Consider the following 25,814-nt stretch of genomic DNA (forward strand, 5'->3'; position numbering starts at 1 on the left):
ATAAATATTATTTTAATAAAACATTCGAGAGACAAAGTTTTCATGGGTTGGGAGATAAAATCTTGTCTCCATCTCCAAATCTCTCTCGAAGGACTTTCTTCTCAATCCCTATTTCCACGAGAAAAATACTTCATCTTTGAATTTTCAAACAGGACAATCTCTACAGAGATTCTTATTTACAGATCAAATTGACATCCTAAATATAATATTTACATGTTCTAATATCTTTTAAGATTATCATATGTTGATGATTATCTAGAACTAAGGATTAGGTGTATATGTACCAAACGTACTAGTTGAAATACATTAAAGGCTATAAAGTCTTTCGTTGTTTATTTCATTTGATCAAAATAAATTAATATGATGCCACAGATTCTGTGGTCCTTTCTCTATAACGATAGAAAATCATTCATTAACATAAACACATTTTTCCTATTTATATCAATGATAAAACATTTAAGTCGACATTTGAGCTAATCTTAATTATAGTCCTTATCAACCTTTTTTCTATATATGTATAAAAAACCTTTTAATTTTTTTTGCTAAAGTTGGTTATTAAACTTCAGTCTTTGTATATAATAATATGAGGTCATGCATGCACATGTTCGATTTGAAAATGTGCTTATATATGGTTCTATAGGGATTTTTGTACCAAAAGAAAAGGTTATATAGACATTTCTATTTTTCATAAATTCATAGTAATGCATGCATTGCAATTTGCATAGTAAACTTGATTTGTTGATTTCATCCATGGTTTTATCAAAACATTGTTGATCATTATCGAGGTTCTTTATCTTGTGTTTTTGTTTTTTGTTAATAAATTTCTTATATTTAAATATAATTATTGCTTGATTATTTTTACCATCATAGAAGCATTATGTATCAAAAATGATTTGGCATTCTATGACATCTTTTGTGTTATGATAATATATGTTTCTGAAATGAAATTCTCAAATTATTTGCAGGTTCATATTTTTCAAAGATGAAGATGGGACGTGCCATGAGTAAAAAGTTTCAATTGTTTTTGTGGTTTAGAATGGCTTTGCAACTATGTTTCATGTTTGGTGCCTCTTCTGAGCATATATCTTTCAGGTTCTTTCTTTTCCTTAATCTTGCTTCATTTCAAATTTCTTTTTTACATAAGAAAAACTTTGATTTTAATTCTATGCAAACTATATATATTACTTACGTTATTTATATTCTTCGTACAAAATACTTGCAATAAAATTAATTAATTATAAAATAAAAAAATTTACTAAGGAGAAGGAAAGAGAAAATTTGCATCAATAGAGAAAGAAGATAGCATAAATTAGAAGAGTCGAGTTTTAAGTCTATGGTGTGATTGGTGTCCCGTGTCTACCGAGAACGAAAGTTTTACAAATACATATCCTTAATTTATCTTTTTGTTATTATGGTTCCATTTGCATGCAACATTTCACTTGTATGTTATTTTTTGTGGTGGTGAAATGAAGATCTTATTAGCTAACTAGTTTGCATCAAAATAACACCATCTGACATTGAGTGTATATATTTAAATTAGACGGTTTAAATTTTAAAATAATATTTTAATTTTTCAATTGACTAATATATCGATTTTTTTTTTTGTTCTTAAACTCAACCCATATATATGGATGTATATATAATCAACAACTTTGATGAAAATGTAATTAACTCTTGTGATTATTTTATTTTATTTTTTTGTGAAAACTCTGGTGATTATTAAATCCCAGCTAGATTGCTTTATTGTAACTGACCTCTAATCACAATTATACATAAAAAAGTTACACATGTTTTTGTTCCACAATCAATGTCCTTTCTTTTGCCTTTACTTTTACTGATTTACATCCACATACACATTGAATGCTCGTAAGTGCCTTGAATTCTCTTCCACGATGAGACTCTCATGTGTACGGATTTGGATTCTTCACATTCAAAAATTCTAAATTCATTTGTATTATAATTCTATTCAAATAATTTGCATTTTATCTCTTAACAAATATTTGAGTATATCTAATAGCTTCTTTATAGTGCATTTATGAAAACCGTTAGAATTATTTTTTTTCTTCTATAAATATCTAACAGTCTCTACAATTGCTACACTATATATGTTGATGTGCACTAAACTATATGTGTCCTCTATTTTTATTCTATAATAATAATAAAATTATTATTATTTATTAATTATTATTGGTTATATAATTTTAACTGTTTGTATAAATATGGAAAATGCTATAGCTTCTTCTTTTTTATTGCTTTAAAAAATAAAGAGGAGGTAGTAGGAATATTTTCAGGAGAAAATATTGATATTCTGTCACTTCTAGGTGAGGGTCTTTCTGTTTGTATTTGATTCCAATATAGGCTACCAAAAGGAATTTTTTATTTAAAGGGTAATAAAAGGATAAAGATGCATTCCCTAACCTAATAGGAAAAGAAAATTTAACCATATACCATAATTGGAATATCTAATATGTTTTTGGTTTTTTTAAAGAAAAAAAGTTTATGGTAGTATTCAAATTGTCCTTTTTGTCCATTTTTCTTATTCTTTCCTCTTTTCATTATTAATTTTTCAATTAAAATGATGACAAAGAAATTAATATATACTATATTTTTATTTTATTTTTACTCATTTTTCTTGTATTGCTTCCACTTGCAGAAGAAGCTTAAGTAATGTTCAATCTCCAGTCACCATTGTGATTAATCAAATTCAAAGTTCTCCACAGGTACTTGATTTTTGAAACCGAATTTTGGTTCTTTTTTAATAATGCTTAATGTTAGAAACATTTGACTTAATAATAGCGACAAAATTTTGTCAAAAAAATAAAAATAAATAACGACAAAATATTTTACTTGACCGTTTTAAATGTCATATTGTGTGATTTCTTCCAAATTATGAAAAAAATGACTTTTTTTAAATAATAAACATTTTGTTTCACTAAAAACATTAACAAAAGTATATTTCATGAAAATGCTTTTAAATTGCAATTGCGATTGTGGTTACATTGCAAATATTTGTATTGTGAGTAAAATCCAATCGATGCTGCTGCAATTGTACTTACAATGTCGTTACTCATTGTAAAAACTTTTAAAGTTGTTATATTGTAGCCACAATTGCGATTTTTGAAGTGCAATTTAATACTATAGTTATTACTAATCTTCTTGAAGACAAGATAGTTCATTAGAAAAAAAAGAAGAATGTAAAGGAAAAATTATTGTCCTAATTTTCTAGTTGATTTTTAGGTGGTGATTAGCAATGGCATCTTTACCCTCACATTGGCAAATCCTGGGGGGTATATCACAGGAATATCATATTCTGGAATTGAAAATGTACTTGAAGGTGGAAATGAAGATATTGATAGAGGGTACCTAACTATTTCATTTTAAATAAATTAATTCTATTCAATTTTGGATTTTCTACAAGCTTATATAATATCCAGTGACGTATATATAGTACAAAAATAACATGCATTTAATTATTTATGCTTTCATATTATTGATAGGTACTTTGACGTTGTTTTTGGCAAAACTTTTCAAAGGTATTATGATTTAATTTAATTCATATGTTCTTCGGTTAGTATATTCTATGAATCACTGACACATATACGAACACCAAATCAAACATTACACTGACACATATTAATATTATCATTGATATACATACACTTTTAATTATAAATATCGATGCTACATAGATGTAATTTATATTTGAGATTACAATTACAGAGTTCACGGGACAAGTTTCACCGTCATAACAAGGAATGAGAATATAGCAGAGGTTTCATTTTTAAGGAAATGGCAACCCTCAGACAGTTCAAGTGTCCCTATAAACATAGACCAAAGGTGAATTCCTAGTCCCAATTATTTGGTACAATTTGTGAAAATTTAGTATGGACAACATGTTTCTTAGTTTTGATTTTGAAGACTAACTTTTTTTTTTAAAAGGACAAAGGCTAGTCGTTCGTTGATTGTTATTTATTAGTCGATAATTAAACTATCTCTTAAATCATCTTATCACTTTACGATTTTTATGATTAACATTAATGATTATTTTGCATAAATTTAATTATACGACAGGTACATAGTACGAAAAGGCGATTCAGGATTTTATACTTACGTGATATTTGATCGACCAACAGGATTTCCTGCTATCTCAGTTAGTCAAATAAGGACCGTTTTTAAGCCCAAAGAAAGCTTGTAAGTTACAACAACAAAAAAATGTTTCAATGAAAATAATTTATTTTTTTTTCTAAAACAAATATTAGTTCTTTTCAACTACTCATCATTGATGCAAATTTATGGAATTCATATTGAAATATATATATGTAGGTTCAACTATATGGCCGTATCAGATATTATACAAAGAAAAATGCCAGAAATGAAAGATAGAGAAACTGGTCAACCTTTAGCATTTCCTGAAGCAGTGCTCTTAACAAATCCATCTGATTCACAATTTAAAGGAGAAGTAACTCTCTTTCTTTATGCACTCTCTTGTTTCCATCAAATTTTTCAATGTTTATATGTTATGTGTGTAATTTCTAATATTATATTATTTATTTTGTATATTTTATATAGTTCTAACATAGTTATAAATAAACTCTACTTAGGTGGATGATAAATACCAATACTCAACTGAGAACCAATACAACCAAGTAAATGGATGGATTACTGCAGATTCTGAAAAGCCCGTGGGCTTCTGGATCATAACACCAAGTAATGAGTTCCGAAATGGTGGGCCTGTTAAGCAAGACCTCACATCTCATGTCGGCCCAATTTGCCTCTCTGTAAGTGCAACAAAATTCCACTAATTCGTCGATGAATTTTTATCTTCCCACCATCGTGTTTCTTTTCTACTCCCCATTTTTTCATTTTTGCACTTGTAAAAAAACTTCGGAATGCATTTTCCGAGTTCAAATTCGGAAAAAATTCGGAAAACACATTCCGAAGTTTTTTCCAAGGCAAAAAAACATTCGGAAAACGCGTTTTGAAATATCTATCCAAGGACAAAAATAAAATGCGGGCGTAGAAAAAAAAACACGGGGGGTGAAAAAATAAAAATTCTTCATCAATATTAGGGTAGCACAATTTTGTCATAAGAACTCAATAATTAATATTAGATAAGCAAAACTTCAATATCATTTTAATAATTTATTAATTATAAATTATGTTATTGTATATTTCAATTTCAATTAGAAAATATTTCCTCATACAAACCTAACAAAATTCATATTCATATAGTTACTCATGGCCCATTGAATTTTGATTTTTGTGTGTGTAGATGTTTGTGAGCACTCACTATGCTGGCAAAACGGTAGCTATAGAATTGAAACAAGGAGAAGCTTATAAAAAGGTCTTTGGCCCTATTTTTGTTTACTTGAATACTGCACCAAGTAAGGATAAATTCAAATCTCTATGGACAGATGCTAAACAAAAGGTCAATTTTATTTCCCTTACAATCACTTTTTTTCTTCCCTTTATTAGAACCTAATGACACATAATTAATTCTTCTTCTTTTCTTAATCAGCTAGCAAATGAAGTCAAAAGTTGGCCTTATAATTTCGTTCAATCAAAAGATTTCATTCCATCTAATCAACGGGGAACTCTATCGGGACATTTACAAGTCAAAGACGGGTATACATTAACGAATTTTGACTTCTATAAAAGAACAATTTACGAAACAAATATAGTGATCGTTTTCTTGACCAATTGATATCTATTATTCATGTTACATATACATTTGTAACAAACTATGTATATATTCGAACATAAATTATTCAGATTATTTACTTTATTCTCTAAAATGAATCAGTCATTCTAATGATCATGTTTATCGGCATTATGTTATTTGATTTCATGGATTAACTAATTAATTTCTTGCTTTACTATACTTATTAGGGCAAACAAACCTCAAAATGCTAACAATGCTTACATCGGTCTAGCATTGCCTGGACCTGCAGGATCATGGCAGAGTGAAAGCAAGGTACATTTAAAATTTGATCCAATAAATTACAATTTCTTAAATATTTGAAGAAATATTTATATGTATGTAGCTAAAAATTATTTGAATTCTATGAAATCCACAGGGTTATCAATTTTGGATCCGATCAGATCAAAATGGAAACTTTCTTATAAATAATATTGTACCTGGGACATACAACTTATTTGCATGGGTTCCTGGCTACATTGGAGATTATATTTATAAAGATCAAATTACAATTAAACCAGGTAAGATACGAAAATAATATCACATGATCACCGTAAAATTTATTAGAGACGTAATTAGTTGATAAGTTATTAGCAATTAACTAACACTTTATCAACTAACTAATTACATCTCTAATAAAATATGACTATTCCCACTTCGAATTATTTATTAAATTCGAATTATTGAGAGTAAAATATAAACAAAAGTTCCAAGTTTTTGTGACTACATTATATTGTGACTCTGTTTTTTTTTTTTTACCCAAAGTATTTATAACTTTATTGCATTAGACAATGACTTTGTAATAATGTGTATAAATGTAGGAAGCAAAATCAACTTGAATTCACTTGTATATAATCCTCCAAGAAATGGCCCAACTCTTTGGGAAATTGGCATTCCAGATCGTTCAGCCGGCGAATTTTATGTACCAAACCCTTACCCTAACCTCATAAACAAATTATACGTGAACGACAACAAAGACAGGTTAGTCTATAAACCGTTCAATAGTTGATTCTCTTGCAAAAAAAGAAGTTGATGCTAGTTTCTACCATCTCGGTTTTTAATTGTAAACTTCTTTTGTCGGAGTGCAAACGAATGCTTACATAAAAAAGCGGAGGTAGTATTAATTTTAAAATTCGCTTTCCACTAACTCGGACGAAATATTTATCCTATGATAGGTATAGGCAATACGGGATATGGAATCGTTACACCGATTTATATCCCAAAAACGATCTTGTTTACAAGGTTGGTGTTAATGACTGGAAAAAGGATTGGTTTTTTGCTCATGTTCCAAGGTAAATTAGTTTTGTTAATTTGTTATGATTAATTTCTTGTTTAATGGCATTTTTAATCAAAACTTCACTTAAATATATATGCAGGATTGTAGGAAATAAAACATTCCAAGCAACTACATGGAGTGTTGTATTTAAACTTGATAGTGTAGTGCGCGGAAACTATACATTACAATTGGCCCTTGCTAGTGCCTCTAATGCTGAAGTTCAGGTACACTAAATTATTTATTTCATAATTGATATTTTTGCTAATACAAAATCATAGCCTTAAATATATTTTTAATCCTTAAAATAATTATTACTTTTGGTCTTTAAATAATAATACTAATATTAATATACATCGGCATTTTTTCGATGATGAATGATTAGGTTTGGTTCAATAAGGTGAGCGCTAATCCTTTCTTCACGACAAAGCGAATAGGTGATGACAACGCGGTACCAAGGCATGGAATTCATGGATTATATTGGTTGTTTACCATAGAAGTACCTAGTATTAATTTGGTGAAAGGAATTAATACGGTATATTTGAGACAACCAAGATTTCAATCATTATTTCAAGCAGTTCTATACGATTATATCCGTTTAGAGAGTCCACCAACTACCTTAAATGTTTGATTCTTGCAATATTGGAGGATGAAGATATACATATAAGCACGAGTTTATAGTATGGATATAAGAGAAGATAATTTGAAAGAGAGAATAAATTTTAGGAAAATAGACAAATTAGTCATTTATAGTATGGATATAAGAGAATTTTAGGATATGGGATTCTCTTCTCAAAGTCCAATTATTAGTTTTATTGTATTGTATACATCTATTTATCAAAGCAATAATAAAGAAGATGTTTGTAACCAAAAAAAAAAAAAAAGAAGATGTTTTTAATTTTGTGCTTATATATTTCCTTATGTTTGTTATAATGCTAGTTCAATTTTTAATAATCTATAAAAAATGAAATGAGTCAAAAAAAACTTCTATATTACTAGTGTTCAACATTTCCCGCACAAAGACATATCCACTCTAGTAAAAAAAATCTGACATTCGCACAATCATTATATTGGTAACTGTTTGATCAAAATTAGATGATAAAAATCTCAAGCAGATACATTCATACTCTTCGAGAGATTAAAAAAACACAAAAAGTGGATACAAATGTAATAGGTTATAAATGTGATGTAAAAAAAACAGCAATGAAAAATAATGTAAAAGAAATATTTAATTTTCTATAAGTACTTTGCCTTCAATATGTTAATTAGTTAGGTTAGGTACTTAAGAACTTGCCTTCAATGTGTTTCCAATGTCAATAACAAATCGATATTTGACATCAGCTTTGAGTAAACGCTCCATTGCAGTATTCACATAATCTACTGCAATAATCTCAATTTCAGGTTTAACACCATGTTTGGCAGCAAAATCAATCATTTCTTGTGTCTCTTTTATTCCTCCAATCATACTCCCACTAACTGTTTTTCTCCCTGCCAATGATATGAAATATTAATTAATAAACAACCTTTATAATTATATTTAATTAATATGGCATAATTTATATATGAAATTATTTTTCATATGATTAATTACCTCCAATAATAGAAAATGCTGGAACCTCTAAAGGCTTCTCTGGTGCTCCAACCATAACAAGTTTACCATGATTCTTCACTAGAGCAAGCAAAGGCACTAGTGAATGTTGTGCTGAAACACTGTCTATGATACCATCAAAAGTCCCCATTAAAGCCTATAACATAATGAACAACATTAGAAGTTTGTAATTGATTTCACAATTGTCACAAAATATATATGCTATAAAAAAAAATCTCTATTTAGTCAAATTGATCGCCAAATTGGATTTTGCGACATTTTAAAAATTAGTCTTTATATATATTTTTTGGTTTTCAGCACCAGTATCCTGTCCACTAGAGAGTTAATCTGATTCATGGATTAGTTCTGACATCAAGAGGTTTCAGCTCCCTCCCGATTGTGGGGAAGCGAACAGTGGTCTCCTCTTCCCTACCAAATTCAGTGTCAATCAACATGGAACCCACTAACGATTGGTATTAGTCTTTATATTTATATTATTTATTGTTTGATTTAGTGGCCGAGTTTTTAGATTGGTCAACAAATCGATTATGTTATAGATAAATCAAGAATGATTCATTAAAATTGAATTATTGGTACACACCTGCATCTGATCTTGTTCGTGACTAACCACGAATGAGTCAGCTCCTAAGTGTTCAAGAGCTTCTTTCTTTTTGTTAGGAGAAGTACTTATCACAGTTACATTCGCACCAAAAGCTTTGGCGAATTTCACAGCCATATGACCTAATCCACCAAGACCAACCACACCAAGATGCAAACCAGGTTTATCGAGTCCAAAATATTTTAAAGGGCTATACACTGTGATCCCGGCACAAAGAAGAGGAGCAGCGGCCTCAAGTGATAAGGCATCAGGAATACGGATCACGAAGTTTTCATCGCAAACCATGCTGTCAGAGTAGCCTCCGTATGTGATTGTTCCATCAACATTTTTTACACTATATGTGAGAATTATCTTTGGACAATAATTCTCGAGATCATCGCTACAACTTTGACATGACTTGCATGAATTAACCATGCACCCTACACCTACCCTGTCTCCAACTTTGAACTTTGTTACCTTGCTTCCTACCTCAGTTACTTCACCCGCAACTTCATGTCTTTACACAATATGAAGAAAGAAACAAAAAATTAGTTTGTTGAACTCATTCGGAAAAAAAATAGTGTAACAAAAATTAATTTTTATTTATGATGTTATAGTACCCGGGAACTAGTGGGTAAATACTATTGCCCCACTCATTTTTCACCATGTGGAGATCTGAGTGACATATACCACAATATAGTACTTTGAATGCCACATCTTTTTCACCTGTTTCTCTGAAAAGGAATAAAAAAAATTATGAATTTCAATATTGAAAAAATATTAATTTAATATTTGACATTGTAAGTTACGACTCCTGAATTAAATGAAAAATAGAAATTAAAATCGTATGAAGAAACATTTGTTATGTTAAAATTGCGCGTTGAGAATATTTTGGTTTCTAAAGGAAAAAGTAATGAAACAAACTATGAATGACCTTCTAGAGAATTTGAAAGGAGAAAGGACTCCAGATGTGTCCCTAGCAGCCCATCCGAAAGCTTTTTTGGGATGCTCTTCTTCTGGTTGTGAAGCCATTGATGTGAATTGTAGAGAAAGAGAAAAGGAAAGTGTTGATTTTATGGGAAGGGGCAAAATGAAATCCACTAGTTATTATCACACACTAGAGTGTGTATGTGGAAGTTTGATAACCATATGTGTTACTACTTACATGGGTGAGTGGGTGACTTTGTCAATAGGAATCCTAGTTTATGGTTTGGATATCTAAAAAAAAAAAAAGAGTGTGTATGTGGAAGTTTGATAACCATAACTATTATAGGATCGATGGGTGGTTAATTGTTCATGACATTGACCAATAAAAAAAGAAATTTTTAAAGTGTGTACAATTGGACAATTAAAACATTAATATAATCTTTGTCAAAAACAGAAAAAAAAATTTTAATATAATCGATATATACAGAGTCCTAAATAATAATCATCTGTTCATTCTTATTATTACCAATTATAGTATATTAAAACAAAATCATATATAAAGAAGAAAGTCATCCACTTTGTTTCATAACCAAAATATTTGTTTCACTAACTCATGTTTGAAGAATTTAAGGCACATGTTAATTTCTCTCGCACGATCTGTTTGGCATGGTTAAAAAGCTAATTTATAATTTTTTTTTTTGAACCAAACAAACTTACTGCATTTCATTAAATATCAAAAGTTCAATACATGAAGGAAGAATCTCAAATCTATGGAAACTAGTCCAGGAATTGGCCGCCCTAGCTAAGGTGTGAGCAACCGAATTCACTTGTCTCCTAATAAACTTAACTTCAAAGTTCACACATGAAAACATAACAAGAATAATTTCATTAACGATTGAAAGAAACTCTGAATTGCCTCGCCGTTTGGTACGAATGGCATCAACCAACACTTGAGAGTCACTTTCAAACTGGACGCTTTCAAAACCTCTACTCTTAGCTTCATTCATGGCTTGCAATAGTGCCCATGCTTCACCCTCCTCTGTTGATAAAGTCAGTTGCTGCCACTGCGTAATTCCAGCCATAAACTCACCAGAATTATTACGAAAACAAGCACCCATCGCGGTCCTACCTGCACCGACAAAAAATCTGCATCTACATTGCACTTTAACCATCCTATACGAGGCTTTTCCCACCGAATGGTACTGACAAGCGGAACATCATGATCATCGTTACTTCGCAACTTATGGACGGCAATCCACTCGTTCCACTGACCAAACGCAGCCCGACCAATTTGGTTTGGGCTTCTAGCATTATCATTCCAAATTTTATCATTCCGATTATGCCATATACTCCATAACAGCATAGCCACTCTACCTATAGTAGCGTAATCCTCATTCCGACACAAGGCAAACACTCTATCTGCCGCACTCCCTTGCTGACAAGCTGCGGAACCCAAGACAGATGACAGTCCAGCTGCTTGCCAACTGAATTGAGCAGAAGCGCAGGTGAAAAAAACGTGTACATCATCTTCTACCTCATCTTCACATAATGGACAATGAACATCACAATCAACATGACGTTCTAGTAACCGACACCGCGTTGGAATACATCCCCTACATAATCGCCAAAGAAGATGACGCGCTTTATGTGGAGCATGCGCTTTCCATATTTCTTTCCAATTACCTTTCACATGGTATTTATCATTACGAAAAATACACTGCATAGCAAGCTTGTACCCGGATTTGACAGAGTAACACCCATTTCGTTCCTCCTCCCAAACCATTTTGTCCACATAAACCGACCCAATGAGAGGTGTCGCAATAATCCTTTCCGCCACCTGGACTGGGAATAACATGCGAATTTTAGTCACATTCCAAGCTTTATAATTATCTACCATCAGGTCCCTAACAAATAAGTTATACATTCCTTCAGGTTGAGGTGAAGGAATCCAGCGTTCTCCATTCCCACGTAACCAAGGATCCGACATGACGTGTATCTTGTCACCACCACCAATCCTCCACCTACACCCAAGTAACAGAACCTGTCTAGCTTTCCAGATACTACGCCATGCAAAACTAGGATTATAGCCCAGGGACGCCTCCAACAACGTAGATCGTGGAAAATACCTTGCTTTAATAAGTCTAGCCACCAAAGTGTCTGGATTTTGTAAAATTTTCCATGCTTGTTTCGCTACCATAGCCATATTAAAGGCTTCAAAATTCCGAAAACCCAAACCCCCTTTATCTTTGGGGCAAGCAAGTCTCTCCCATGCCAACCAATGAATACCTTTACTATTACCATTACCACCTCCCCACCAAAAGGCATTTATCATTTTTTCAATATCATCGATAAAAGAAGAAGGGAGGATAAAGATACTCATAACATATGCCGGGATGGCTTGAAGCACTGACTTTATCATAATCTCCTTTCCAGCTTTCGATAAGGCTCGTCCTCTCCATGAATTTATCCTCTTCCAGATACGGTCTTTAATATAGGAAAAAATTGCCTTCTTACTTCTACCTACCATAGACGGTAGGCCGAGATAAATACCTGTGCCCAACACATGTCGCACTCCAAGTATACCGGCTAAATCTGCTTGAGCCGCCTGTGACATATTGCGACTAATTAACACTTCAGACTTAGACAGGTTAATTTCCTGACCCGAGGCCTGTTCATAAGTTTGTAGAATACTTAAAAGTTGGGTCACCTCAGCAAAATTAGCTCTGCAAAATAAGAAACAGTCATCTGCAAACAAGAGATGAGACACTTCAGGGGCGCCTCGACAAATTCGCACACCATGAATGTCTCCTTTACTAACAGCTTGGTGTATTAGAGAGGTCAGTCCTTCCGCCACAAGAATGAATAAATAAGGGGACAATGGATCTCCCTGCCTTAAACCTCTTCCCGGAGTAATAGGACCAACTTTGTCAAAATTCATAAGCACTGAGTAGTTAACAGAACTCACACGCATCATCATCCATTGTATCCACTTCTCTCCAAACCCCATTTTGACTAACATACCACGAAGGAAACCCCAATCCACCTTGTCATAAGCCTTACTAATATCAATTTTTAATGCCAACTCACCTCTATATCCTCTAGTCTTTCGCTTCATAACATGTATAATTTCAATAGCAATAAGGGTATGATCAAGGATCGACCTACCTTCGACAAAAGCTGACTGCTCCTGGGAGACACATTTATCCAGACAAAGCTTCAACCTATTAGCAAGCACTTTAGAGACTATCTTGTAGAGGACATTACAGAGAGAAATAGGTCTCAAATCTTTCATCGAAGTAGGATTATCACATTTAGGGATGAGACAAATATTAGTTTCATTAAAGCTGGAAGGGAAATACCCCCGATCTAACCAGGAAGATGCGGCTACAAAAATATCATCTCCGCAATGTTCCCAGAACCTTTGGTAGAAAGCTGGGTTGAAACCATCAGGACCAGGTGATTTATCCGGGTGCATCTGAAATAAAGCTTGTTGTAATTCAATTTTGGTCAGGGGTGCCGTAAGTAGATGATTATCCTCCTCTGTCACCCTTTGCTGGATATGATTAAGCACAGGTTCATGAATACCACTTATATTTCTGAAGAGAGCATTAAAATAATTCTTAGCTACCCCGCACAAATCCTCTTGAGTATGAACTATAGTACCTGCGTCATCCATAAGTTTGGTAATCTTTTTTTTCTTACTACGCGCAGAAGCGGACATATGAAAAAATCGAGTATTCAAGTCACCCTCTTGAAGCCAGTGCATCTTGGCTCGCTGCTTCCAGTACCCTTCCTCCTGAACCAGTAAAGTAGCATGCTTATTAGAGCATTCCTGAAACCTCCTACTCTCTACCTCCCCTTGATTATCCCTCAACGCCTCCATCTCACAGACACATTCTTAAATCTCCTGTTTAAACTTCACTCTTTTCCTTTTGCCCCACCTTTGTAACTTGTTAGCACACCGCGCAACACGATCAACTATCGCAACATTGTCATTCGCACCCCAACCATCAATCACCGTCTCTTCCAAATCTGGTTCCTTCAACCATTTATTCTCAAACCGAAAGGAGCCATTGAATCGGACTGTTATAGTAGGAGAGCATTGAAGTAGAATTGGACTATGATCTGAATGTGAGGCCAAGAGGTTAGATAGTCTTACGTCAGGAAAGAGATGCAGCCAACTCGTACTAGCCATAGCTCTATCCAACCGCTCTTCAATAACATGAGGTGTACCTCGACTTTTGATCCAAGTAAATGGGTGTCCTGCAAGAGGAATATCGATTAAATTACAGTCAGCGATAGCTTGTCTGAATCCCATACACAACCAATTGGGATGTGGGTGAATGCCCTTTTTATCCTCCTGTGAAAGTAGATCATTAAAATCACCAATTATACACCAGGGTGCAGGGGACACATTAACTAACTCTCGCAACAGATTCCATGCATGTCTCCGTCTACTACGCTCCGGGTATCCATAATAACATGTTAACCTCCACTCCCCCTTCTGCTCATCCTCCACTAACATATTAATAAAATTTCTCGAATAGTTTAAGACGCTACATTTACTATTATCCTTCCAGAACACCGCCAGAACTCCACTCTGCCCCTCCACATCAATAGCCAGACAAGAATCGTAACCTAACGTGACCCGAATAGGTTCAAGGTGTCTAGCATGAGATAATGTTTCAGACAAGAATAAAATATCCGGCTTATGTTCTCGGGCAAGCTTCCGCAAATTAGGAATTGCACTCGGGCCGCCCAAGCCCCGGCAATTCCAACTAAGAATGTTCATGAGTCCCGGCAGTCCTAGGAACTGCCAGGACCTGCCGATAAAAAATGCTGGTTAAGTTGCTCATCTGTCACTGCTGGAGTTATGCCTTCAGCACGTCTGCGCTTCTTCTCCATATGAGTTTCCATCTACTCAGGGTGAACCACTTCAGATAACAATGGGATAATCTGTCTACTTTCTCTTATATTGGATCTAGCTGAGAGGGCTACACGCGGTGTATCCACAGACCTAGTAACACCCGGTTCAGTGGGGACAACTGAATTTCGTCTATTAGCTACCATTGACGGGGTAGATATTATGTTATTGTTGTCATGAAGCACCACAGAGTTAACCCCTGGTTCACTTTCCCTCTCTGTAGCCTGCGCACTTGGGCGTTCTGAATGAGATTGGGAAGGATGCGAAGAATTCGGTGCACTTCCCCTTGACTGGCTTCCAGTAAACGTATCAGCCCTACCTCTCCCTTCCTCATGCAACCATCGCGAGTCCATACGACCACCAGGACGGCGGACATCTGCTCTAATTTCGCTAGACCAACTTCGCCTCCCATCATCTCTGTCCATGGCATATCTAACATCACACTTATCTTCTGAGTGGCCAAGGGTGCCACACACAAAGCAAAAGAGTCCAAGTTTTTCATATTTGAATTTCACAACACCTCCCTCACCACCATTCACATCAATCTTCTTCTCGATTTTTAATGGTTTTCTAACATCTACCCGAACTTTCACCCTCATATACTGTCTCCAGAAGCTCGTATTATTATTTTTATCATACTCCAAAAATTCTCCAATGTAGTTTGCCAACCCTTTCCCTACATTCTCAATCATCATTCCTACTGGAACGTTATGAATTTGCACCCAAAAGTTGACATGAAATAACGGAATATCATATAGTGAAACTCCCACCTTCAACCTTTCAACAATCAGTGTGAAGTTGTCAAAAGTCCAAGGCCCACCCTTGATTACCGCTTCAATATCCAATGGATGAAAGAATTTGAACAAATACAGACCATGTGAAGACTGCTTTACTGACATACCCTTCACCGGCCTCCATACCTCAGCCAATCGCACCTTCATGACGTTGAACTTAATAGGGCGGTCATGGACAAAACGACCGACTAAGCATAAGCTAACATCATCCTGTTCAGTTTCACTCTCCTCCAACTCGAAATTCAAAACCTCCTCCTCACCTAGATTAAGGTTCTCTAGAGTTGCTTCCATGGTTAAAACAAAACGCAGGAACCTGACAAAAACCAGAACAGAGCAACAACAACCCAGACAATTTTTTGAATGCGAAAACGCAACGCAACCAGGAGAATAAGCACACCGTGACATACAGGAAAACAGAGCAAAGTAACGGAAACAAAAAACGCACAACTCTCACGATAACGGAGAGATAAACTAACAACTCTCACAAAGGAGACAATCCCAAATCCCTAGCAAGACCCCAACATGGAAATCGAACCAGAGGAAGAATTTGAAGGATAAAACAACCTGGAGATTCTGTATCGTTATCCCTTCAACGTCATCACCACAGAAATCGTCTCAATTTCTTTTCACCTTTCAATTGCAGATTCTCTTACGTTTTTCGATAAGCTCCTAACCCCAAACCGAGTAGAGAAAGAGAACGAGAAATCGCGATGAAGAATCTAGTCGCACACCCTAGCAGACCCAATTGTTGTTAATCGCCGCCGCATAGTTTAGGGGAGAGTTTCTCATCGTCGAAGAAGAAGCAACAAGAATCGTATTTAGAATTCGCGATGAAGAATCTAGCCGCAGAGATCTCATACGAGAAAAACTCTCACAAGCGGAGAAAGGATACTTGAACGCGCAGAGATGTTCTATCAATCTTCGTAACAATCGAACTAGTAAGCACTAGTGATCATCAACACGATTGAATTCTCTACACTTTTTCAAGCGAACCCTAGCAGAGCAAAAACCCTTTTGCGGCGCTGAGTTTAGACAACTTAAATGGTCTCTTTTGATTATGTAAAATTAACACAAGTTCCACCAAATTTTGTGGATTCTATATAAACTTGGTCGATCAAATAAGTGTATTGGAAAATATGTCTTAAAAATCAAGTGATCGTAAAGCTAATTTATAACTTATGTCTAGTTTATAAGTTAAAAGATATGTTTGGTAACATTTTTTTTTTTAAAATACTTATAGTTTATTTTTTTTTTGAAGACAATGCTTATAGTTTCTTTTTGGTTTGTACTTTGACTCTATTTTAACTCTTATTAGTTTCACTTGGCACGTCTTGTGCTGAAGAGATTTCATATATATATATGGGGTTTTCTAACTTAGACCCTAGTTAGGTCTAAGTTAGCAAGGTGCACCTTTTGAGTTGGACAAAAATACCCATTTTTTTTTTTTTGAAACAATAGAGCAACTGGGGCATGTATGTAATTTGCATCATAAAAATACCTTTTTTTTTTTTTTTGAAACAGTAGAACAACTATTACATTTTTTAAATTTCTTCCAAATTTCGACCTCATTTTACGTGCGAATCGAACGCCGATTTCAAAAACTAATACCGGAAACCTTTGTAAAATTGAAAAAAGATCAAAATCCATATAAGGAACGTCGAGTTTCGTTGAGTATTGAGGGAGATCGAACCGGGTCAAAAACCGGGTCGCACGACCCGTTTCTGCATAAAACGGGTGGGAGGGACGATGAACAGTGCGCGTCGCCCACGCCCACTCTCACCGGCGGCGCGTGGGGGCGCGTGCGGCCTCAGGGAGGCTCTATTTTTTTTTTATTTTTTCATAATAAAATAGTAGATAATATTCTGGAAATTTTGGTATATTGTATGAAATTTTTGGAGACCCGAAACTATTTTTAGTTAATTAAATGAGTAAAAAGGTAATTAAAAATATTATAATTCCATAAAAAATTTCCAAAATTTTATGTAAAGTACTATGAATTATTTAGAACCCTCTTGTGTACCTCACTCTCCCTAGTTCAAGTCATGAAATTATTTTCACAAATTCCGCTGATTATTTAAAACCATTTAACAAATAATAATAATAATTTCATAGATTTGTACTCTGAAACCAATTGTTTTTTTATTTGTTTCTAATAAAATATTAGATAATATTCTGGAACTTTTGGTATATTTTATGAAATTTTTTGAGACATGAAACTATTTTTCGTTAATTAAATGAGATAAAACGGTAATTAAAAACTATTGTTTGCTTCTGAAACCATTTAGCTGAAAGAATGGTTTCAGAGAGTTATACTGTGAAACCATTCTAGCAGTAAAATGGTTTCAGAAGCAAACAATTAAAAATCAACTCCCCTGAAACCATTCTATCAGTGAAATGGTTTCAAAGTACAACGCTCTGAAACCATTGTACCAGCTAAATGGTTTCAGAATGGTTTCAGAAGCAAACAATTAAGAAATTACTCACTGAAACCATTCTACCAGTAAAATGGTTTCAGAGAGTTATACTGTGAAACCATTCTACCAGCTAAATGGTTTCACAGTAATATATAAAGATAATTAAAGGTAGTGAAAAATTGAGTTTTTTTTTTGTGTCCAAATCAAACGAACCAAGTCTCTATTTGTAGACAAAAAAAAATTATGAATTTTGGTATAAAAATAAAAAAATAAAAAATTAATTTACAACGAAATAATTGAGTTTAAAGTATTAAATGAAAAAAAAAACACGCCAACCACCCAGCAGTTGACACGTGTCCTGCTTTTTTAAAATGAAATTTTCTCTCTCCAGGCGCAGATCTAGTGTGGTGCACGCGCTGGATTATCATGGAGATGGATGATCTGGACTGTCTGATTGATCCGACAGCCATGATGGGATCATCTCTTGGCCGTCTGATGGAAATCAACGGTCTGTAACGGTGGTCCTGCGGTAGGCGCGCGACACTGGATCAGCGCCAATATGTTTTTTTTTTTTTTTTTTTTAAAAAAAGAAAGGGTATTTTTGTCCAACTCAAAAGGTGCACCTTGCTAATTTAGACCCAACTGGGTCTAAATTAGCAGCCCCCTATATATATATATATATATATATATATGAGTCAGGATCCGTTTACACCAACTAGTTTGACACCAAATGTTACACCTCTCAATAACGTTTTAACCGATATAAATTTTATAAAATCCACCGTTGGATTGAAAGTTTACATCATATAGATCATTTGTGTAAAATTTCAGACAAATCCAAAATCATTTGATATGCTATTGAGACACATAAAGATTAACGGCATTTAAAAAAATACAAAAACCGTTAATTTTGATGTATCTCAATAACATATCAAATGATTTTGGATTTATTTGAAATTTTACACAAATGATCTATATGATGTAAACTTTCAATCCAACGGTGGATTTTATAAAATTTATATCGGTTAAAACGTTATTGAGAGGTGTAACATTTGGTGTCAAACTAGTTGGTGTCAACGGATCCTGACTCTATATATATATATATATATATATATATATATATATATATATATATCATTTTAACTTGTTAAAAAAAAATTCAAGAAAATTAAAACAATGTTATATATATAGAATAAACAATGTTAGTATCTGTCCCAGTATTTTTGTCAATGTGAACTGAGTTATCCCCTTTTTTCTTTTTTAGAATAAACAAAAACGTCACCAAATATGTCAAAAACATAGTACTAGAAAACGTCACATACACACATAGCGTCAGCGAGTACGTCAGTACGAGAACAACACTCACAATACACAACATAAAACTAGAAAACAAATGGTCATTATAAATACCTCCGTCCCAAATTAATGATTGAAATATTCACATACTTACTTTCGTTGCTACTCACTACTAGAGACTCACACACTTTATTCACTTCAAATTCGTTATACTCAAACAGACACAATTGAAATGGCAACACAACCTGAATTTGAACATCCTAACAAGGCCATTGGTTTCGCAGCTAGAGACCCTTCTGGTCTTCTTTCCCCTTTCAATTTCTCTAGAAGGTTCTTATATTCATTCAATTCTTAATTAACTCATTATTGTATTTTCTACACTTTTATTTCATTATCTATTATTGCTTTATTGTAGAAGAAATTAAGTTGATCTAGTAATTGAATATTTAGAATATGTCTAGGGTACTCACATGATCACATATAAGTCAATTGATAAAGAAAATTGAAATATGCATAGAGACTCAAGTTTGAATTTGAAATGTTCATTCGTTCACTTTAAAAAGTGAAATTTTATTCATTACTTGATAAAAAAATATATCTGTTGAGAATATTGTTGTTAAGAAGTCTCACATCGGTGATGAGATGATTTAAATGTGTGTTTATAAGTAATATTTACCTTACAAGCTGGTTTTTCAAGGACAAGTTAAACTCAATACCCAATTCTAAAATAGTATTTGAGGCTCTCCACGATCCGTTTGGCCACGTTTTATCAGGTTTCCTCTATCTGGTCACCCACCGTTTATATTCACGCACTAAGCCCAACCCAATAGTGCAAATCGGTTGCGAGATGGCTTGAATGTGTGTTTATAAGTAAGAGACATTCCTCACCTTACAAGCCGATTTTGTAAGGATGAGTTAGGCCCAATACCCAATTCTAAGAATTGTTATTAACTAAATAACTCAATTTTGGTTTTATCATGAATTTTCAGGAAAACCGGTGAAAAAGACGTGGCATTTAAAGTATTGTATTGTGGAATATGTCACTCTGATCTCCACATGGTGAAAAATGAATGGGGCGTGTCCACCTATCCGCTAGTTCCTGGGTATGCTTAAAATTTAAATTACAAACTATATATTTTATAAAAAAATTTAGTCTTTTCTATTGCTTCAATTTTATTCTAATCCATGTATGAATGTATGTAGGCATGAGATTGCTGGTATAGTGACAGAGGTGGGAAGCAAAGTAGAAAATTTCAAAGTTGGAGACAGAGTGGGTGTAGGCTGCATGGTTGATTCGTGTCGCACGTGCCAAAATTGCGAAGACAATCTTGAGAATTATTGCTCTAAATATACACTCACCTATAGTGCAAAGTATAGTGATGGCACAATCACATATGGCGGCTACTCTGATTCAATGGTTGCGGACGAGCATTTTGTGGTTCACATTCCTGATGGCTTACCACTTGAAGCTGCTGCTCCTCTTCTTTGTGCCGGTATCACAGTGTATAGTCCTCTTAAATATTTTGGACTCAACAAGCCCGGGCTTCATATAGGTGTTGTTGGACTTGGCGGACTTGGTCATATGGCTGTGAAATTCGCCAAAGCTTTTGGTGCTAATGTCACAGTAATTAGTACATCGCCTAACAAAGAAAAGGAAGCAATAGAACACTTAGGAGCTGATACATTTCTGATAAGTCACGACCAAGATAAGATGCAGGTACTTACAATGTTACAAATATAATTTATATTTTCATATTCAAAGTTCAAACTTTGAAATGAATATAATTTTCAGAAATTGACAATGGTAGTAAAATGGTTAACTAATGGTAATGATTTTATAGGCTGCAATAGGTACTTTGGATGGTATCATCGATACAGTTTCAGCGACTCATGCACTCTTGCCTCTAATTGGATTACTGAAGTCTCATGGAAAGCTTGTAATGGTCGGTGCACCGGAGAAACCTCTGGAGCTGCCTCTCTTTCCTTTAATTATGGGTAAGCCGCGATATATTTAACAAAATATTTCATTGATCTCGGTGTTTCATTTGAAATACATATATAATGCTAATATGATATGTGTTGGCAGGGAGAAAGTTGATTGCTGGAAGCGGAATTGGAGGGATGAAAGAAACTCAAGAGATGATTGACTTTGCTGCTAAACACAATGTAAAACCCGACATTGAAGTCATTCCTGTGGATTATGTTAACACTGCAATGGAGCGACTCGTCAAAGCAGATGTTAAATATCGATTTGTGATCGACATTGGAAACACTCTGAAAACAAGCTCTTAAATTCTACACAACTCAACCGTCTAAAGTTTGGATCATCGTCACAATTACTATTTTTGTTTGTTTATCCAATATTGTCGATTGTTCTTGTATGCAATAAAAGTTTTTGACTGCAGACATAGAGCTTCTGCTGTTAAAATGATAGGGATTCAAATTTGGCATTGTTCACAATTATGAGAATTAGTAATGTATGCATTTTATGATGCAATAACATCGTTATTTGATAGGGATTCGAAATTGTTACAACTAGTGTACGAAACTGATCTATCTTGCACAAGCTACATTAACTTCTAAATATTTCAATAATATTTATGAGACACCAACGTTTCATCGGTGAAACTTAAGTAACTATTCTTAATAATCTTTATAAATAAGAAGGTACATTAAAAACATTAAGCACACCATAAGCCTGTGGTAACTAACACTGGCGACAAAACACAGCAAGTGGCCTAGTCCCTTGTTCGCTTATTCTATCTAAGTATGAGATCACTCAAGATCACCAGGAGTGTACGAGGATACTCTTGATCCTGAAGACTCCGATGATGCTCTAATCTAGTAAAATGTTGATGGTAGGCACAGACATCTCCACCTATGCGTCGATGTACAACTTGGCCAGTGGCTCGTCACATGCAATGCGCGCATCCAATATCAGACGAATACATAAATTTTGTTTCATTAAATTGAAGTTCTTTCTTATAATGTTCCAATGTTTCACATTAACCTTATAGGCATATGGAACAATGCAAAGCAAAGATTTTCATAATCATCAGTACTAGTCCTTTAATATCCAAACCTATTGGTTTCCTACAGTTATGATGAAAGCTGTTGAATGTTGATCTTATACTTTTGCAAATGCAAAATTGGAAATTATCTATAAGCTAAGATTATGCTAAAATGGAGTTAAAGTCTTACAATGAGTCTGCAAAGGGTCTCATGTTGGAGCATTTTATTCAAAACCCAAAGAAATTTTATTCAAATTAGCATGATTAACAAGAGTACAACATCACAACAATAACATAGAGAATAGAAATCTAAAATATCCTTGGCTAGTGAATCATTCCATGAAATACATTCATTTAAAAAACATTCCATGAAATACATATCCTGCAAAGTTTAAGAACTTTCTTTCAATGTGTTTCCAATATCAATCACAAAACGATATCTCACGTCTGCTTTAGCAAGACGCTCCATTGCTGTGTTGACATAATCAATAGGAACAATCTCGATATCAGGTTTAACGTCGTGTTTGGCAGCAAAATCAATCATTTCTTGAGTCTCCTTAATCCCTCCAACCGTACTCCCGGCAATTAATTTCCTCCCTACCAAAAATGTGAAATTAACACAAAGTTAGCCTAAAATTCTACATGATTCAAATATTTAATTATTTAGCATTTTTTCATATATTTACCTGCAAGTAAAGCATATTCAGGAAGCTCAAGAGGCTTTACTATAACACCAAGCATTACAAGTTTTCCATTAGTTTTTAATAAACCAATCATTGGTAAAAGAGCATGACCAGCTGAAACTGTGTCAATAATACCATCCAAAGTACCTATTGCAGCCTAAAAAAATGATATAATGTTAATTTTATTGATTATATTATTGTCAAATTCCGAAATAATGAATTTCAAAATCAAATGAATCATATTGTATTGTACCTGCATTTGATTTGGATCGCGACTTATTATAAACGAGTCAGCTCCTAAGTGATCTAATGCTTCGTTTTCTTTGTTAGGCGATGTACTAATTACTGTGACATGAGCACCAAAAGCTTTGGCAAATTTCACAGCCATGTGACCAAGTCCACCGAGACCAACGACGCCTATATGAAGCCCGGGTTTGTCGAGTCCAAAATATTTAAGAGGACTATATACTGTGACACCGGCGCAGAGGAGAGGACCGGCAACCTCAAGAGGTAAGTTATCAGGAATGCGGATGACAAAATGCTCATCTGCAACCATTGAGTCGGAGTAACCTCCATATGTGATGGTGCCATCGCGATACTTGGCACCACATGTGACTGTATATTTTGGGCAGTAATTCTCAAGATTGTCGTCGCAATTTTGGCACGATCGACATGAATCAATCACGTAGCCCACACCTACTTTGTCTCCAACTTTGAATTTTTCTACTTTGCTTCCCACTTCTGTTACTACACCCACAAGTTCATGCCTGCATTCATTACATCAAGTACAATTACAACTAAGATATATGCTACCATCTCCCTTACTATTTTTAATAAAATATTAAATTTGTCCCTACCCTATTGTTTGTTATAATAAAATTATATAACATAAAAAGAGTTGAAAGCATACCCAGGAACAAATGGATACATGGTATTGTACCATTCATTCTTTGACATATGAAGGTCAGAGTGGCATATCCCACAATACAACACCTTGAATGCTACATCTTTTTCACCTGTTTCTCTGAAATTTTGATGCACCAAAGTTGAGTTAATTTAGTAGCCAATAACATAGATCTAAACATCAAATATTAATTCAATTAACACACCCTATCAAAATCAAGGTAGGCACAATAATTTTTAAAGGTAAGTGAGACTGAAAAGCAAATTTAACTATATGAAGTTTTTTTGTGTGTATGTGGGATCTTTTGTTTAATAAAATAATATCTTTTTGTTGTAGATCTAAGGACTTAATAGTGTTACCCTTGGACCGACCCTGATCCAAATTCGTTGTTTTAATAATTTATTAGTGGAAATATTAAATTTTGGTAATACATCATTTTTGTTCTGATTGTGTGAGGTGTTGTCACTCTAATGTTAGTCATTTTGATCATTAAATGTGTCTATCCTTCGTCATTTTAGTCCTCATTTTAGTCTATGAAATTATAAACCAAAAATACATTTGATCGGAATGTATTTGCAATTTTAATAGATTCAGAGAATATATTGACAGTGCATCACACATCCAGATATCAAAATTATTGTTTACACCATTTCATCACTAATATAACTTATAAGTAAAAAAAAAACCACTTTTCATATTCATTAAATAACTAATATATTTGATTTATTTATAATATAGATTAGATATATCTATTATTCAATAAATTTTAAAGGTGATTTTTGCTCTTAAGGTATATCATTTTAATTTCCTTAAAACTAATAGAACGAGAGTTGGGAAATATGATACAAAAAATTAAGTATATATAATGAGTTAGAAATATGGATTAAATTATGAAGAGGTGATTAGTGAAGTAAACCTTCTAAAGAAATTGAAAGGGGAGAGAACACCAGTAGAATCTCTAGCTGCCCATCCAAAGGCCTTCTTAGGATGCTCTACTATTTTACCTTCTGATGCCATTGCAAACTATATGTTATAATTCAATACTATATGTTATAATTCAATTATGTGCTCAAAATGAGGTTGTGCTATACGGTATTTATTAAGAAAAATGTCCAAAGGATTACTAAGTTATATGGTTATGGATATTATTACGAAGATGTATGGTAGTTACATTATGAATGAGATACTTATAAGGGCTGTCAGAAGGTGGTTGTATAGATTGTATTGTACCGGCGCATTTAATCACGTTGCCCATGTGGGTAAGGAGGGGAGGGGTTGAGAATTATTACAGGATAAATTGATTACATTTTTTTTTTTAATATGATATTGATAAGTATGAAGTTTCGTTCGTGAAATTGATTTGGTTAGAATGGATTTTATTTTATTGTGAATTCGTTCGTGTTTGAAATATTTTTCCAGTATTTGGTATGTTTCGTCTCTCTTCTTTCAAGCTCTCAATTTTGCCCAGACTCCACAAAAATTCTGGTTCCGCCACTGTTTATTAGCCTACAATTTTGGATAGGCCAATGTGCTTAGAAAAGAGGTATCGATAGCCGTGATGAAAGCCAATAAAGGATGTGCAAGATGACGCGGAAAGAATGGCTCAACAGTCTTCATGTATTTCTTGAAAGTAAAAGGTTCTAGGAAAACATGAGAATTAGGTCTTGAGGAAAAAAGGATCATTATACCTTGAATTGTCAAAGA

General features: G+C 33.8%; 6 protein-coding genes across 7 annotated transcripts; 2 read left to right on the forward strand and 4 right to left on the reverse strand.

Moving 5' to 3' along the window:
• Window positions 1–522: 522 nt before the first annotated feature.
• LOC123903765 (probable rhamnogalacturonate lyase B) lies at window positions 523–7,955 on the forward strand. Of its 2 annotated transcripts, none has more exons than XM_045953366.1 (17): window positions 523–663; window positions 966–1,092; window positions 2,654–2,720; window positions 3,238–3,359; window positions 3,498–3,533; window positions 3,721–3,837; window positions 4,072–4,191; window positions 4,324–4,459; window positions 4,602–4,778; window positions 5,273–5,428; window positions 5,519–5,625; window positions 5,890–5,974; window positions 6,078–6,219; window positions 6,520–6,679; window positions 6,874–6,990; window positions 7,075–7,198; window positions 7,357–7,901. In XM_045953366.1, exons 2-17 carry the CDS (start codon window positions 983–985, stop codon window positions 7,600–7,602), a joined length of 2,022 nt encoding a protein of 673 aa, XP_045809322.1. In that variant the 5' UTR covers window positions 523–663; window positions 966–982; the 3' UTR covers window positions 7,603–7,901. The 2 variants fall into 2 exon arrangements, with proteins under 2 accessions (XP_045809322.1, XP_045809321.1); XM_045953365.1 differs by having other exon boundaries at window positions 649–785; window positions 7,357–7,955.
• Window positions 7,942–10,345, reverse strand: LOC123903769 (probable mannitol dehydrogenase). Its single transcript, XM_045953369.1, has 5 exons — window positions 10,092–10,345; window positions 9,778–9,891; window positions 9,161–9,674; window positions 8,563–8,716; window positions 7,942–8,459 (listed from the first exon to the last, which is right to left on the reverse strand). Exons 1-5 carry the CDS (start codon window positions 10,187–10,189, stop codon window positions 8,254–8,256), a joined length of 1,086 nt encoding a protein of 361 aa, XP_045809325.1. The 5' UTR covers window positions 10,190–10,345; the 3' UTR covers window positions 7,942–8,253.
• A 3,637-nt stretch (window positions 10,346–13,982) lies between these two features.
• On the reverse strand, window positions 13,983–14,876 carry LOC123904299. Its single transcript, XM_045953982.1, has one exon. The coding sequence runs from the start codon at window positions 14,874–14,876 to the stop codon at window positions 13,983–13,985; it is 894 nt and encodes a 297-aa protein (XP_045809938.1).
• Window positions 14,877–15,001: 125 nt separating this feature from the next.
• LOC123904300 lies at window positions 15,002–16,093 on the reverse strand. Its single transcript, XM_045953983.1, has one exon. The coding sequence runs from the start codon at window positions 16,091–16,093 to the stop codon at window positions 15,002–15,004; it is 1,092 nt and encodes a 363-aa protein (XP_045809939.1).
• A 3,536-nt stretch (window positions 16,094–19,629) lies between these two features.
• LOC123903768 (probable mannitol dehydrogenase) lies at window positions 19,630–22,033 on the forward strand. Its single transcript, XM_045953368.1, has 5 exons — window positions 19,630–19,842; window positions 20,502–20,615; window positions 20,716–21,229; window positions 21,354–21,507; window positions 21,599–22,033. The coding sequence occupies exons 1-5, from the start codon at window positions 19,745–19,747 to the stop codon at window positions 21,802–21,804; spliced, it is 1,086 nt and encodes a 361-aa protein (XP_045809324.1). The 5' UTR covers window positions 19,630–19,744; the 3' UTR covers window positions 21,805–22,033.
• Window positions 22,034–22,745: 712 nt separating this feature from the next.
• Window positions 22,746–25,238, reverse strand: LOC123903767 (probable mannitol dehydrogenase). Its single transcript, XM_045953367.1, has 5 exons — window positions 25,027–25,238; window positions 24,117–24,230; window positions 23,460–23,973; window positions 23,210–23,363; window positions 22,746–23,120 (listed from the first exon to the last, which is right to left on the reverse strand). Exons 1-5 carry the CDS (start codon window positions 25,125–25,127, stop codon window positions 22,915–22,917), a joined length of 1,089 nt encoding a protein of 362 aa, XP_045809323.1. The 5' UTR covers window positions 25,128–25,238; the 3' UTR covers window positions 22,746–22,914.
• Between the last annotated feature and the right edge of the window lie 576 nt (window positions 25,239–25,814).

This window comes from Trifolium pratense, linkage group LG2 (assembly GCF_020283565.1).
Source record: "Trifolium pratense cultivar HEN17-A07 linkage group LG2, ARS_RC_1.1, whole genome shotgun sequence".
In the NCBI taxonomy this organism is placed as follows: Eukaryota; Viridiplantae; Streptophyta; class Magnoliopsida; order Fabales; family Fabaceae; genus Trifolium; species Trifolium pratense.